Source organism: Martes martes, assembly GCF_963455335.1.
Source record: "Martes martes genome assembly, chromosome: 2".
Taxonomy (NCBI): Eukaryota; Metazoa; Chordata; class Mammalia; order Carnivora; family Mustelidae; genus Martes; species Martes martes.
Genome location: NC_137889.1, coordinates 80,409,346 through 80,425,746, shown reverse-complemented (window position 1 = coordinate 80,425,746; position 16,401 = coordinate 80,409,346). Strand labels below are relative to the sequence as shown.

Below are 16,401 nucleotides of genomic sequence, written 5' to 3'. Positions count from 1 at the left end.
AAAAACAAAAAACGGAGAGCTCTAATCTGGATATGGTAGAAACATGCCAATACCTTGGGTGTCGTGAGATTCGAATCAGTCCTGTGAAACAGCAACCTCATGTTTTTAAACCCCCCCCCCCCTCCGCCATGGGCTTACTATACACGAGCACTTGCACCTGCACAAAGCGAGGACCCAAGTTCAGGGCTTTGTCTCAAAAGAACAAAGATCGGCCCCGCTGCGCCCTCGCTTTGGAAAGAACGCAGCCATCTCCGGCACCTCTCGCCGCTAGCTGAGCTGAGCCCCTCCGGCAGCCCACCCCGGCCGCGCGGCGCCCGCCCCCGCCTCTCGGGCCTCTTTAAGCCCCGCGCCCGCCCCGCCTCCGCTCCCCGCGTGCCGGGAGCACAGGACCGCCTGATCCGGGCCTCGCCTCCCGCCGGGGTTACGTGAGCCCGGGGCGGGCGGCCGCCGGGCCAATGGCCGCCGCCCGGGAGGCCGCGCTCCTCCCGCGCCGCCGCCACCGCCGCCGCCGTGGGGCTGCGGGCTCCTCCCGCAGGAGATAACTGTCAGCGCGCGAGGCGGCGGCGGCGGCGGGCCGGCTCTGTCATATGACCGGCCTCCGGCGGCCCCGACGCGGAGCAGAGTTACTCAGCCGCAGCGGCCCCGCGCTCCCACAAGGCTGGGCGGCCGCGCCGCCGCCGCCGCGATGGCCCCGCCGCCGCGGCCGCCGCCCCCGGCCGCGCGCTGAGCTGCCGGCCCCCCGAGCGCCACGGCCGGAGCTGCAGCGGCGGCGGCAGCATCATGGCCCCGACCCTGCTCCAGAAGCTCTTTAACAAAAAGGGCAGCGGCAGCGGCGGTAGCACCGCGTCGGCGTCTGCCCAGGGCAGGGCTTCCAAGGAAGGACCCGCGTTTAGGTGAGGGGGCGCTGGGAGGCGAGACTGGAGCGGGAACGGAGTTGGCTTCGGTGCCCGCCGGGAGAGGGAAGGATCCGGAGTGGGCCGCTCGGGACGCCGCAGCCCATCGCCGGCACCGGGTCCCGGGCTTGTCATCGTGGACGCGCCTGATCCGAGTGTGGCTCCGAAACCCCTTTGACCGGGAGGGTTCTTTCCTCTCTTACTCCCCTTCTTCCCTCCCTCTCTTTCCCCACTACTCAGGGTCCCTTCCTCCTTGCCGAGAGTTCTCTTGTGCTCCTTGGGATTCCCAGGCGTGCGCTTCCTTCGCTGTGGAGGTGGGAGATTGGCGGTGAAATGGGGTGAACCCCTTCCCGGCAGAGCCGCCTGGGCGCCTCTGCAGGCGCTGCAAAGCTGTGAGCTGTCATTTTGAGGGCAGCTTCAACCTATTGTGTACGTGACAGTATTTTGAAGTTAGGAAGGAGCAACAGTCAAGAAAAAGGCATCTTCCTTCTTTCTTGCTGTATATGACAGGCTTTCAGACGGATGAGTGAAAGTATGTAATTTCCACATCATTTTGAAGGTTGATGCCGCCTGATGTATGGAAAAGGGGAGTAAGCTGCTTTTATGAAACGGTTCAGTGTTTAATTTAACAACGCTGATGCATATATTTAATAGATCCGACCTTGTGAACACACACCTTTGAATAATAATTTCTAGTATTTATTGAGCGTTTACCAACTTAAATGGTTTATGCTGATTTCTTTCATTTATTTCTTTAACAACCCTGTGAGGTAGGTGCTATTACAACTCCCATTTTACAGATGAGGAAACTTAAAGTCACAGGGAACTTAAACAGCATGCCTAAGATCCACTGCAGTAGTGGCAGAGCCTGCCTTTGACCCAGGCAGTCTGACCACGGAATCCAGTCTTTAAAATCCCAATGTTATTCTGCTTTCAAGAGCAAACTTTTAGAAGGTGACTTAAAATGTCCTGTGTTGCCTTTCAGCCCACATATGTAATAGGTTTTGTTTATGTACTTTTAACAGTTTTATTCAGTGAATTTTTTAAATTATCTGCTTCCAGCTGTGACACAATGCTACACGTTTTCTGACCAAAATGTCTTGCAAAATTAGTTTATGGAACAAGTCCAGAACCGGTAGAATAAACCTTTTAAAAGTTTGAAGTGAAACTTTGAATACATTTTGGGTTAAGTTTTATATTCTAGATTTTGCTTATCTTGAATCCCATTCATTTAGAACATAGCCCCTCTTGCAGTTATGTGAATATTAATTATCAGTATTTTGTTGTGTGTGGGTGTGATTTTGTTTGGAAGGTAAATTGTGAGGACTTTCAACTACCCTAGTTAAATTCTCATGTTTCCTTTAGACTAACTGGATCCTTATAATTTGAGTAGGGAATCCTATTCCTTTCACTGCTTTGAGTACTAGTGATGTTGTGTCCCTTCTCAGAATGGTAGAATTACTTCAGACCCAGGGTATGGAATTTCTTTTCTTCCCTCCCAGTAACCCAGACTTGATCAAGGGAACAAAGCCTGGAGAAAAAAGGGCATGTGTGTTACTAGTGTCTTTACTTTGGCAGCCCTTGTCAAGGACATTTAAAGCCATTTTAATGCTGGTGGAGATAGTGGAGTTACACTGTCATTGTTTCCTGTGCTCTCTGCCCAGTTGCCCACCACCATTTCCTCCATCCACAAGTTTAATTGAGTGTATTTGAACAAAAAATTTGTGGCTATATTTAGGGCTTGGCCATATTAGGGCAATTGATTCCCGCTTTGTGGGAACATTTTCAGTATAATGTTCTGACATCCCATTGGTGTATAATGAAGAACACAAAAGTATGCCAAGGACTGTTTTGTTTTTTTTTTTCCTTGACCTCCTTAAGATTTCCTGCAAGTTTTTTGAGGTAGATTTTTGAGGTAGATTGGGAGAATTGGAGCAGTCAGTTGAACATTTCACTCCTGAGGCCCTTTAGCTGTGTCCCTGCTAGGGGTCACCATGGAAAAAGAAGTGAACTAACACATGTCTGGAAAGACGCAGGAAGGTGGGGACAAAGCAACCAGTGCACACCAGATCAACTAAGGATACCCAAGCAAGTCTTTCCTCCTGCTCTCTCCACCTTGTCTCACTCTTAGATATATATAATATATTATGTATAAATAATTATGTGTAGCCCTCCTGGGAAAAGTCTCTTGGAAAATTTCCTTTTCTTTCCCTTGTGCTTCAATTTATCCATTTTATCCATATTACCAGACAGAAGCTGGCATGTGCTTTTTGGGGAAGTGGATGTCTTATACAGGGGATTAGCTGCCCTTAGGAACCCACTTCATAGTTGAATAGATTTTCAGAAGTTAAAGGAAAAACCCTTAGGTTAAAAGTCTAGTATTCCTAACGTGAATTTTTATTTTTCAGTGCATTTAAATATAGCATGTAACTTGTGGATCTTGGGAATGAAAGCCTTCTGAGAAATCAGATAGACTTTTTGGGCAGTTTTGTAGCATATATTAACATATATTTTGGAGAAAAGCCCAAGTAAAAATAAGATCAACTTTATATATTTTTTATAAATATATATATTATATATATATTGTATATATAAAGGCATACATATACACACACACATATGTATATTTGTTCTAGAGTTTTTAAAAACCTTTTTATATCTCTTCTGTTCCCGCGATGGGCTTTCACTAGTTATTTTAAACTTTTCTCCAATTCTCTGAAGTTTAGCCTTTCCGCAAGTTTTGCCCTCTGTTTTGCTCTGTGTACTCTTGTGCATTTCCTGGGCATTTCCCTCGGCTTCTTACTGTTTCTTCTCACTCCACCGGTTTTCACATACTATAATTGATTAGAGAGGACATTTTTTGTCCAGTATAAGTAGCTTATCTCATAGGTCATTTTCACATCTTCATGCTTTCTGGTGTTCCATCTAAATAGAGGAACATCACAGTCAAGATTTCTTCTTAAGTGTGTTTCGTTTGGGATCTCAGCAAAAGCCCTTTCATTGCTTTGAGGAAAGAGCCTTCTAGGAAAACAAAAGAAATCAAAAGAGATTGACTTTATATGTTTAGGAGAAGATATGATTATGGTATTGTGAAATGTAAGCTCTATTTAAAGTTATACAATTCATGGTAAAGTTATAAAAATCATGGTCTTGAAATTTGAGAATAATCTTTATTTGCTTGCTTTCAGAATACTTTCACTTTTAATTAGTTGATACATAAATATGTATTTGAACAACCCTTTGTTCTAGAAGGGTAAAGTAGAACAAAAAGAGGTACTTTGTCTAGTGGCTCAAGTCAGAAGTAAAATTAGGTTCCTTGTTACCTTGGATTTGAGGTCAGCATATTCACATAGGAATTTTTAAAAGCCAAGGTACGCCCATTGACTTGCATGTCTGGTTCAAGTTTGAGGTTTTATCTTATGGTGGTTTTTTTTTTTTTTTAATGTCTCTGTTAAATTAGTGGACGGTTCTTCTTCTAAAATATATATGGAACAGGTAGGTGAAAGGATCATGGGTAATCAGCTGTTTTATTTTGGACCAGTTAAATGAGGTAAGTTGATATATCACCTGGGACCTGAGGAGTAAGTAGAAGCATTTCAGCTGCCTGGTAGCCAGCGGTGTAAAGGCTAGAAGTAGATTCCATTCCTTCTCCCCTCCAGTCCTGAATATCTAAGGCCAAGTGGCCTAGTTAGTACTAATCCACATTGTTCTGTAAGAATGAATTTAAGTACTCTGTTACAGGGTTAGTATAATTTAATCTACTTATCGTCATTATCAAATAGCATCTGATGCCCATGTACTTGTGGCCTTGTACTCCACCTGTACAAATCAAGGTAGAACACTCATGGTCCTGCCTACTGCAGTTTGCAATCTAAAGGATAACAGATTATTTACCAAGATGAATAAACAGCAAAGTACTCATTGGAAGCTATAACAAGAAGATAACTGAAACAGTGATAAAGAGTAAATCTTTATATTAAGTACAGCATTAAGATCTGACTGTTCTTAGACTAAGTGTGACTGAGGGTAGGAATATAAATTCCCTCCTTGGACAGAAGGAAATTACACAGAAGTGCTTCTTCCCCTCCCACTGCCAGCTCCCAGGACATACACGTTTCTAATGAGATTTTTTTGAAGTAGAATGTTCTGGAGAAAAAAAAACAGTGTAGTTTCATTATACTCATTTTTAATTCCTATAACGTCAGACCTGTGACACATGTGGCATTAATAGTAGTTTTGATTTCTTTTTTTCTACTTTCTAAAAGACTTCCTGGAGGTTTCCTTGCCTGCGGTTTTGGATTTATTGGTGTACTCATTACATCATACCTCCTTGTCCTGAAACATGCCGTACACTGTGGGGGGTTATTAGAGTTTTTTGGCAGAGGTAAAGAAGGGACTGTTCCAGCTAATGCAATGGGTTCTGTTAAAAGCACTTAGAAGACAAATTGAGCAGACCATTGATTTAGTCCTTCCTCAGTCACTGTGTCAACATGGGCCTGGACAAGTGTCTTCATTTCTCTGGTTCTCTGTTTTGTCATTTGTAAAGTCACAGCACCATCCTATGTTATAGGGTTACATAGGTGGTAAGGAGGTAATACAATAGTTTGAAAATCTTTTGAAAAGGATCTAGTGCAGTGCAACATGATTTTAAGTATTACCCAGAGACTTTTAAGTCATGGAGTTCGGTATTATTCACATTGAGGCTTTATTAATAATTGAACCATTTTTCAGAGGCTTGAGACAGAACTGAAGTGACATGTTTTTATTTACCTTTTTTTTTTTTTTTACTTTGATGTTGTCAGTGGTGAAATAAAGAACTTAAGTTTTTAGAGTGTATTAAGACACCCAACAGGCTGTAACTCAGACCTGGATAGAGGTGACTAGGAGTTCAGGAAAATTTTTAGGAGTGTGGTGTATTTGTTTTTCAGAATTATGTTTTTTTTTTCTTATCAAGAAAAAAGTCTTATTTAGCTGATGAGAGAACTACTGTTAAGCAAAATAATACCCATCGCACCATGGATGATACTCTGCAGCAGCCAAATCAGTATTTTATGTGTTTGTGTGTGTGTGCGCATACATGTGTATATATATGAATATATATATGCGTATATTCACACATATATACACACACATATACGTGCACACATGGGCATATACATACACAGAGGTATGTATATACCCACACAGAAAGGAGTTCTGGATAGAAAAAGTGAAAACAAGGGCGCTGGGGTGGCTCAGTCAGTTAAGTGTCTGCTTTCGGCTCAGGTCATGAACCCAGGGTCCTGGGATAGAGTCCTGCATCAGACTCCCTGCTCAGTGGGGAGCTTGCATCTCCCTTGCCTGCCACTCCCCCTGCTTGTGCTCCTGCTCTGTCTCTGACAAATTAATAAATAAAATCTTTTTTTAAGGTAAAAACAAGATATAAACTTACATGATTAGTTTTAAAATATGTGTGACTATGCATATATGGAAGAGAGATAGCAGCATTGTACACCAGCCAGGGGCAGCCAAGGGGTGGCTGAAAATTTAATTTTACTCTTTTGTATATTGTTTTTTGTTGGTATTTTGGATTTTGCTCTGATGAATTTGTGTGGCTTTTGTGGTTTAAATTATTTTAAATGTTAAATAGTCTTTGGACTACTCTACCGCTGTGAGATGGAGGTGGATGGGTTAAGGATAATATTTGTGGAGAAACCTGATTTGAATGAAAACTCTTCATAGAAATTTTCCTCTTCATTAAAATAACTGGTAGTTCCTGTTATTAAAAGTAATATGCTGTGAATTTTAATGTGCTTAACACCTAAGTTCATTACGAGACTTAGGAGGCCAATTTAATTGGTGATACTGATAATTGTTGGCAATGTACATATGCACAATTTTTACTGGTTGGGTAGAGTCAGGGCTTCCCCCACACTTCGGACTCCACTGTAATCCTTACCATGGCTCAGAGCACAGGTTAGGAGCCATGTGCAGCTCTTCAGCTGGTGACAGAGAGAGAGAGATCAAATTAAGATTTATTTGAAATACGTTTAGAAAGTGACACAGCCTTTTAGATTTTGGGAGAACTTGGAGAAATGAAGGGGCTTGAAATAGATATTTTTATTTTTTATTTTTTTTTTATTTTTTTTTTTATTTTTTGAAATAGATATTTTTAAAGCTAAGATATGTATGATAATTTTGAGTTCTGAAATGCGGGCTGGTCATGTTAACACATTGTGATTTGGCTTAGTAGGTGGTATCAAGAGATGGGTCAGGCGTGTGGTGTTTTAATGCACAGTCTATAGATCTAAAGAGAGCATTGATTTTTGTCATTGTGGCTGTAGGTTGTGTTTCTCATGGTTTAATTGTGAGGTCAGCTTAAGGAAGCCACTTTGCTGTTTTGTTTCCTAGGCAAAGGAAGTTGTAAAAGATTGTCTTTGCACTCACGAAATGCTTTGGCTGTCTGTGTGAACTCCTGGTGGGTGAATCTGATTTGGGAACTGGCACTGTGCTTATTTCTCCAGCCACTGTTTTTCTTGGTGTGGGCGAAAGGAACAAATGTTTTATCCTGATTGTACAAGTCCCTTGCCTAGTGTGAATTGTTAGGCCTGCACTATGAGGTCATGTCCTTGGCTGTAAAAGTTAAGTCTTTCCCTTTTGCATCCGAGTGCTGAAATATTTGGTGAGTTCCTACTTACTGAGTATTCTTTATCTCAGGTTTGTGAAAAATGATTATTATGTAAAAGAGGAAAAACAGGATGGACTTTTCCAGCTAACTGGGCATGTAATAGTGATTTCCCTCAACTCCACCCCATCTGTAAATGGAACATCCATGACTCACTTCTTAGGGCCACACAGGCACTTTTGTAACCAGTGCTTGAATGGGAGGGTGGGATGGGGATGGAAGGAGATGGGCTGGCATCCCACTTGTGTTTAGCCAGAATCTGTCCAGCTGCCTTTATAATGGACTTCTGAAAAGGACAATGTGCCTTCTCACACACCATGCTACATATTTTTTTTCTTATTGCGCTGTTTGTGCCAAAATAATGCAATGTATGAAATGTAATAAATGTCGCCATTAATACGGTAACGTTGTGGGTAAGTGTTGTATAGCGGAGTGTTCCTTCTGTTACATAAGATTTTAGTATTAGCATGGATAATCTAGATTCCTGACTATCACATTACTCTTTTTTTTTTTTTAAAGATTTTATTTATTTATTTGACAGACAGATCACAAGTAGGCAGAGACGCAGGCAGAGAGAGAGGAAGAAGCAGGCTCCCTGCTGAGCAGAGAGCCCAATGCAGGGCTTGATCCCAGGATCCTGATCTCATGACCTGAGCTGAAGGCAGAGGCTTTAACCCACTGAGCCACCCAGGTGCCCCACACATTACTCTTTTTAACTGTATGACTTTCATTTATATATATTTAGAATATTTTTCTAGTTATTTGTCCCTGTACTCTTATTTCATTTATAGATTATACTCTAGAATTTGTGCCCAGCATAGTGTTATAAATATGTATACTGCTTTATGAAGATGATTTTATCACTACACCTGACTTTTTAAAATCATAAATAAGAGCACTTCTGTATTTGTTATAATATATCTGTAAATAAGTGATCACTGGTGTTTGATTATCCACTGTTTTCTAATTGAAAATGACTACCAAGTCATGCAAGGTCCCGATGTGAGAGTAGGCATAGGTGCAGTAGAAATTTATTCCCCAAAACTGTGGGGGGACAGATTGAGAAACCACATATCTGGTGGGACTTCAGTTTCCGTAAGGTTAGTTTGCATGTTGGAAGTTAATGATTATGCAGCATATGTAAACAGCCTAAACTCTGTGTGTTTATGATGGAAATGTTTTTTCTAAAAAAAATTGACAGTTCATGTATTTGAATATTCCCTAGATTGTGTTGTGTAATAGCTATAAGTAGAAATTAAACATGTACATGAATTTACCTGATAATTTAACATAACAAGAAGTAAACTTACAAGTGTCTGCTTTTTCTTGATTTAGGACTACTTGAGACCTTGTAATACTAAATGCAGCACTGCCAAGATTTAATAGTCAAATGGTTATTGCCCAATTTTATTTATTTGTGGCTGATTCTAACAAAAAGATGTATGTATATGTTTAATATTTTATCCATGAAACTTTCCAGAGAATAGGTTAACATTTACTTTAATAGTTTGACAAACAGAAAAATAGAATTTGCTTAAAAGTACACATGTATCAGTTAAATGGCATTGAGTGGATTTTTGCATTTCATTTGAGAAATTCTTCTAACTAAACTTTTCATTCAGTTGTCATGGCAACTCTATTTCTTCACAAGTTGAAGACAAGTTAGATGTTAACCTGCACGTTCCTCGAGAGATGAAACAGGTGTTGATTTAAGATGTGTTAGGAAGAAGCAACAGAATCACCAATCTAATCTATTCTGCCTTTAACACCTTATAAATACTTCATACTGCCAACTCTATCTCCCTGGTATATCCAGAAGATTGGACATTTTCTTTTTTCTTACATGTGAAACGGGTTAGGGTTATAGAAAAAAAATGTGTGTTACCAGTTAGCTCTTAATTATCCTCATTTTCTCAAGGTCTTTTTATAAAATATGATTGAGAAATAGTAATAAGAATGTCTTTTAAATTTCCCACTTTAAAGCATATATTTGAAAATAATTGAATGAAACAAGGAAACATACATGCTGTGGTTAGAGCGTTGATGTGGGATTTCTTCTAAATCCTAACCATGTCATTGTGTCTATAGTGCTTAATGCAGTGCTTGGCAGGAAGTTGCATTTAATAAATACCTGTTGAATGAGTGAATGAATGAATGAATGAATGCATTTTAGAGTTTTAAAGACCGACAGTCCTTAAAGATTCTCTGGTATTCCAGAATCTGATCTCTTGAAATATTAATGCTTTTTTTTTGTAGGGAACTTCTTTTCTTGATGTTTCTGGTATGCATTGTGGCATTGCTTAAAGGTATCTCATTTTACACAACTCAGTTTCTTCTTTCTTTCCATTAATTATAATGAAAAATTTTCTGGTATCAAAATCATAGGATAAATAGTCTAAAGGGACCTGTCTCCTCTTCAAAAACAAAACAAAACAAAAGAAACCACACAACTAAACTAAAAAAGACACCTAAGTAATATTTCTGAACCCAGTTATAAAATCTCACAGCTGCTGAAAATAACCTGTGGAAAAAGTATTTAAACAATGTGAACCTTTCAAATTATTAGCTGTATTGATAAATGTAAAACTCTGTTCTATACTGTTTAGATTTGTTTTAATTCTTGTGTGGCTTGGTAAACCTGAAATACGTTTTACAATAACATTGGCTCATTGGTTTTTTCAAATTTAAGATAATAGCACACTTAAGTATAAAAACAATATTGGTCTCCTGAACCTGCAGAGACCATGTTTGCATGTTACATGAAGTGGGTATTTCAGAGAAGAGATGGAATCATGTCTGCCTTCCATTTGAGAAACTAACTTAAACGTGGGTTACAAATCTGGCATGTTCTTTAAGAAGTGTATAACCCAGACTAACATACAAAGATGACCTACACTGTGTGAGGAAGTGAGCTATGAGTAAACATTTTGACCAAGCATAATAGGCAATGACTATTTGCTTTAGAATGGTACACTGAGTAAGTTAGTTGCTAGGGCAGAAGGAGGTAGCAGAGCAGGAACTACTGTCTCTGCCCAAAGGGCAAAGAAGTACCCCTGGTAGCCACTTGGTTCTTTCCAAGTATTGTGGGTCTTTACGGAGACCCTATGAACATTGCTTCCTGGCCCTTGCTGTGGGATACTGTACATTTTTTAGTGGCATATGTTCTTGAAAATTTTTTCTATAAATTATGATTTTATTTTGTTCAAGATTATTTGAATTTTTGAATGAATTTGAATTATTTGAATTTTTTTGAAAATTTAAATGCACCTGATTAAAAAATGAAACAATATAAAATGATATACATTGAAATAGAAACCTTCAGTTCACAGGCCAGTCTCTCTTCCTAAAGGCTACCATTATTATAATAGTTTCTTTTATATCCTTCCAGAAATATTCTATGCAAACACAAGGAAAAAATGTTCTTTTGTTCGCGCAGAGTGGTAGTTGCCTGTGTACTGTCTTTTGCTTATAATTACCTAATATTCCGTTGAATAAATGCATGTATGAATACTTAAACCCCCGTGGTTCTTAAATCTGGTTGGACGTTAAAGTCACGTAGAGAGGTTTAAATACCCAAACTGCTCACTCTCTCAGAGATCCATATTTAATTGGTCCGGGTTAGGGCCCTATGTGTCTGTCTTTATGAAACCCTTCCCAGGTAACTTTAGTGTGCAGCCAAGCACAATAATATCAACTAGTCCCCCATTGAGGGATATTTCGATTGTTTCCAGGCTGTTTGGTTGCAGATAGTGAACTGCTGGTCAGAGGTCTTATGCATAAGCTGAAGTATGTTTCTAGGATAAGAACCTGGAATGGAATTTCTGCTACGTTGCTCTTCAGAGATGTTGCCCCTATTTATACTCCTACCAGTAACGTACAACAGTGGCTGCTTAGTGGCTTCAGGTACCCTAAAGAAACAATGCTGACTGGTGGGGTGGTGGCGCAACTGGAGCCTTAGCTTGCTCTTGGTAGTTGTTGATCGCTTCTCTAGTCCAGGGTCCTGCCTATTGTTTTAAGCTCCTTTGTAATTCAGTTCAGCAGTGCTAGCTAGACATGATAGTGCTTGCCCTTTTTTGACCCTAGTGATTTACAAAAAAAGTTCTCTGTATGAACATGTTTAAAAAAGCAAAGTAACTTTAGTGCATAGAGATGCTCTTTAGACATTATCATTACAATCATAAAATCTAAAAAGAATCTTAATAGCTGTCTAACAGCAGAAGAGCGGGTAAATATGATGTTAGTTTCATAGGATATTATATGATAGTTAAATGATTAGGATGACTTATTAATATAATCAAGTCACAAATATTTTAATATAGTTAATGTTATACTAATGTTTTGATATATGATCATTAATACATAATTAACATATTAATTTGTAATATAACAGTAATATAATAAGGGAAAAACGCTGATGATATGATGGGGTAATGAGCTTGTGGGTAAATGCCCTTACATTTTTAAGGATAATTTAAAAAATTATCCTTCACCATAATAAAATTGGGTAAAAGATAAAAATTAGGGAAAACATCAAATTCTTTTATAAGGCAAATAGCCATTTATGGTTATAAAGATGTATTTTCATATTGTGAACATCATTAATTAGTGGAGACATATTATAGAATATGTATGTAAATGGCTTATTTGAAATCTTTTAAGATGCCTGTAAATATCTCCTTCTCAAGAATTTTAAGAGATCCATTCTCAAATATTAGTCGAAAATAAAACTTTACTATGTACTGGGTACTGTGCTGAGTTGCTTCTACTTATATCCTCTCACCCATGTCTCATAGTTCTCCTTTGAGGATAGGTATTTTTATTAGCTAATTTCCAGATTATAAAGTCATAATATTTTATAGGTGAAAATGTTGAGGCTTGCTTGGGATTACTGAGTGGTTAACTAGTGATGCTGGGAATTCAAACCCATGCCTGTGAATTCTTTACTAATACATGATCTGTATCCCCACTTTGCAGATTATTATTTGAGATACCTGAGAGATTAAGATTCTGGTACATTCTGTCAGGTTTATAAAGAAGCATGTAGTCTTAAGTGTTATTTTTAGGGAACTTCCCATTTTAGTTGTGCAAGAAATAGATAATAAGTGTAAAAAGCTAAGTGGTAATACAGAGCGGTGGACTCCAAGGCCACAGATCCAGTGCCAGATTAAGATGAAAGCAAGTAGTAAGGGCTCTTTAGTCTGAGCTGGTTAGGGGAGGCTTTACAGAGGGGATCAGATCTGATTGGAGAATATCTATAGAGAGATGAAGAGGGTGAAGATGTTTTATCTTACGTGTGTTCTTGGGGTAATGAGTGGACTGGTGTTTTGGAAATAAGAATGCTCTAGTGAGGCAAGATCCATTGGGATGAGATTGTGCAGAGCCTTGAAAGCATTATTAATTTTAAGTTTTTTTGTTTGTTTGTTTTAAAGATTTTATTTATCTGACAGACAGAGATAGCGAGAGAGCACAAGCAGCGGGGGCAGCAGGCAGAGGAAGAAGCAAGCTTCCCACTGAGCAGGGAGCTCGATGTGGGACTCTCAGGACCCTGGAATCATGACCTGAGCCAAATGCAGACACTTAACCTACTGAGCCACCTGGGTGCCCCTAATTTTAAGTTTTAATTTAGGTGACCCCAAAGAGTCAATGAGAGGTCTTCAATCTATGCTACTTTGAGGATCAATAGAAAGAGTAGGAACTTTGTTGTGGGTTTGCATTTCTTGAATTCAAACCTGGCTCCCCCACTTACGATGTATGCCATGTTACCCTCCCTGAGTTTTTTTCATCTGTAAAATGAATGTAAAATCTCTTTTCTTGCAAGGTTGTTCTGAAGACTAAAGATAATATATGTCATTTGTGCCACACAGCCCTTGGCACTTAGACGTTTGAAAAATGGTAAGTCTTGTAACACTCAGAAACTGAAATACTCTTCTAGCTTCTCCAGCTACTTCCCTGTCTTAATCACATCTCTTGGCCGTCTCCAAATTGTAGGGAAATGGCAAGTAGCTGTCTTCATCAAAAAGTGGAGTTCCTTCTCTGAAGGCATTGGGGAGCCACTACGATTTTGGGTAACGGATTGGTGAAACAGCTTGCTCAGCACCGGTGCCTTGACCTAAATTTTGGTGCTGGGATCCAAGATAGTACAGTTTTACTATATATGATATCTGCAAGCAGAATGTGTCTGTATTTCTTAGTCTTCCTGCTTTTCCCCAACCCTAGGCCTCTCTCTCCAAGGGGAAAAGCCACAAATCATCACAAGCCAGTAACATTATATTCCTACCTTTTTGGCTTTCTTCCTAGCCTATGGCAGAATCCATACTTGGTAAACAGAGTTATCTGTTTTTTTGTTGTTTTGTTTTGTCTTTTTTATTTTCTTTCAATAAGTACCTTAGTTATTTAGAGCAGTTTTAGGTTTAAATAAAATTGAGGAGAAGGTATAGGGATTTCTCATACAGCCCTGCCCCGACACATGTAGAGCCTCCCTCATTATCATCGTCACTCACCGAAGTGGTACCTTTTTACCAAGGATGAACCTACATCGACACATTATATTCACCCAAAGTCTATAGTACACCTTAGGGGTTCACTCTTGTATTTTACATTCTATGAGTTTGGGCAAATGTAAAATGGCATATATCCATCCTTATAATATCACAGAGAGTATTTTTCACTGCCCTAAAAATCCTCTGTGCTCGGCCTAGTCATCTCCCCCCCCCCCCATGCCCAGATATCTCTTTTTATATCTCAGGACATCTTTTTTTCTCTAAGTAGTCTCCTGATAGTTCTGCTTTGTGTATTGATTAGTTTCCCAAACATTTGTGAAGAGCCCATTTTGGCTGTGTCGTAAAATTCCAGACTTACACCAGAGAGAGGAGTTTGCGTTTGAGGACTAGCTCAGTTACTCATGATAGTCAATTTTTTTTTTTTTTAAACAAATGGAAAGTGGGGGAAAGGGGAAGAGAGAGAGGGGCATTTGCCTCAGAAACTAGAGAAAGGAAAAGCTTTTAATTGTCCAGTAATCTTACCTTATTGAAGTGCTGCCTGACCCTGAGAATTACTTGGATTATCAGTCTAGATAATGTGCCATGAGAAGTGTGCAACCTCTGTGTGTTCCCAGTAAAGCTGTTAAAAAGCAGTCTAGGGGCGCCTGGGTGGCTCAGTCGTTAAGTGTCTGCCTTCAGCTCGGGTCGTGATCTTGCGGTCTTGGGATTGAGCCCCGCATTGGGCTCCCTGCCCAGCGGGAAGCCTGCTTCTCCCTCTCCCACTCCCTCTCCTTGTTTTCCCTCTCATGCCGTGTCTCTCTCTATCAAATAAATAAATAAAATCTTTTTAAAAATTTTTTATTTATTTATTTGACAGAGATCACAGGTAGGCAGAGAGGTAGGCAGAGAGAGAGGGGGGAAACCATGCTCCCTGCTGAGCAGAGAGCCCAACGCAGGGCTCTATCTCAGAACCCTGGGATCACGACCCAAGCCGAAGGCAGAGTCTTTAACCCACTGAGCCACCCAGGCGCCCCAATAAATAAAATCTTAAAAAGCAGTCTAGTTGCCACACTTTATAATTTGTTCGTCATTGTGTCTTCCTTCTTTCAGTCTTCTTTCCTTCAAGTCCAGGGTTGTGTTGGACTTTGATCTTGCAGCTGATTACTGTGTTATGTGGCTCTTCAGATTATTCCAGTGAGTACTGAGTTTTATAGCTTGGACCCTAAGAGTCAATATTGTGTGTAACACAGCAGTAGCAATGTGAGTTCTCCTGAGCTTGCCTAGACCCACTAGCATGTTAAGTAGCTGCTTAAGAGGAAGCTTCTTTTCAGAACTGTGTTATAACTAGCACTTGATGATTGTCAGAATTGCTGTGGTCCAATCAGCAGACCATAGTAGGTATCTTCCCTGGGATTAAAGTATTGCTGTAATGTGAGACCTGTGCTCTTTATTTTAGAAACCTTTATGTGCAAGGCACTTGGTCTCCAGTACCCCAGAGATATTTTTAGTCGGGGAGCGACAATTATCCTCAAGGAGAAAATAACAGGGTCTCTCCTCTCCTTCCAAACAAATCCTGAATTATTGTTAATCTATCAGTTATCATCCCTCTGTTTAGAAGACTCCCTTTGTCTTCCTATCCTAGAAATATTTGGAATATGGGGCCTTGACCAACTCTGCCTTATGTGTTGGGGCAAGTAGTGTCCAAATTTCTCTTCTTTTCTTCTTTTCTTTTTCTTGGCTGGCTGGGATTCCCAACAAGGGTTTTTCCTCACTATCAGATTAGGTCCTCTGTGACCTTTTGAGGGCAGAGGAGGAGGTCCTCTGACCTATGTTGGTTTAGGCTCTGGGTGGCCTAAAATCCTCACAGCTGGAATTCTCCATCTGGTCCCATCCACTTCCAGAGCCTGGCCCAGTCCAGCTTACTGAGACCTGAGTCTGAGATTGGGCATCAAAGCTTAGCAAGTAATTAAGGGTTTATAGATCTTCCATTGCTTTCTCTGAATGTAGTTTCCTTGGGGACCTAACTGGTATGCATGGAGTTATGTGAGGTATATTTTAGAGGAAAAACTGGATGGGATATTAAAGAGAGTGAATTGTAAACAAAAAGAATAAATAATTTTTTAAAAGTATAATAATTGGGGTACCTGGCTGGCTCAGTCAGAAGAGCATACAACCCTTTATCACCGGCTTGTGAGTTCAAGCCCAATGTTGAGTGTAGAAGTTACTTAAAACAAAACAAAACCCTTAAAGTAGTAATATAAAAAATAATTTCAAGGTTTTGAGCCTGAGTAACCTGGGAGAATAGTAGCATAAATAATGGAACTAGGACAGCTATACGAATAAATTTACTTTAAAAAAAAAAAAG

At 39.9% G+C, this 16,401-nt stretch overlaps 1 protein-coding gene across 1 annotated transcript in view; it reads left to right on the top strand.

Annotated features, from left to right (window-relative positions):
- The first annotated feature begins 686 nt into the window (after positions 1–686).
- The window catches only part of FNIP2 (folliculin interacting protein 2), a 137,161-nt gene continuing 121,446 nt past the window's right edge, over positions 687–16,401 (top strand). The window contains exon 1 of the mRNA XM_080797492.1: positions 687–893. Coding sequence (XP_080653618.1) covers positions 781–893 — 113 coding nt within the window. The 5' untranslated portion in view covers positions 687–780. The remainder of the gene's footprint in view (positions 894–16,401) is intronic.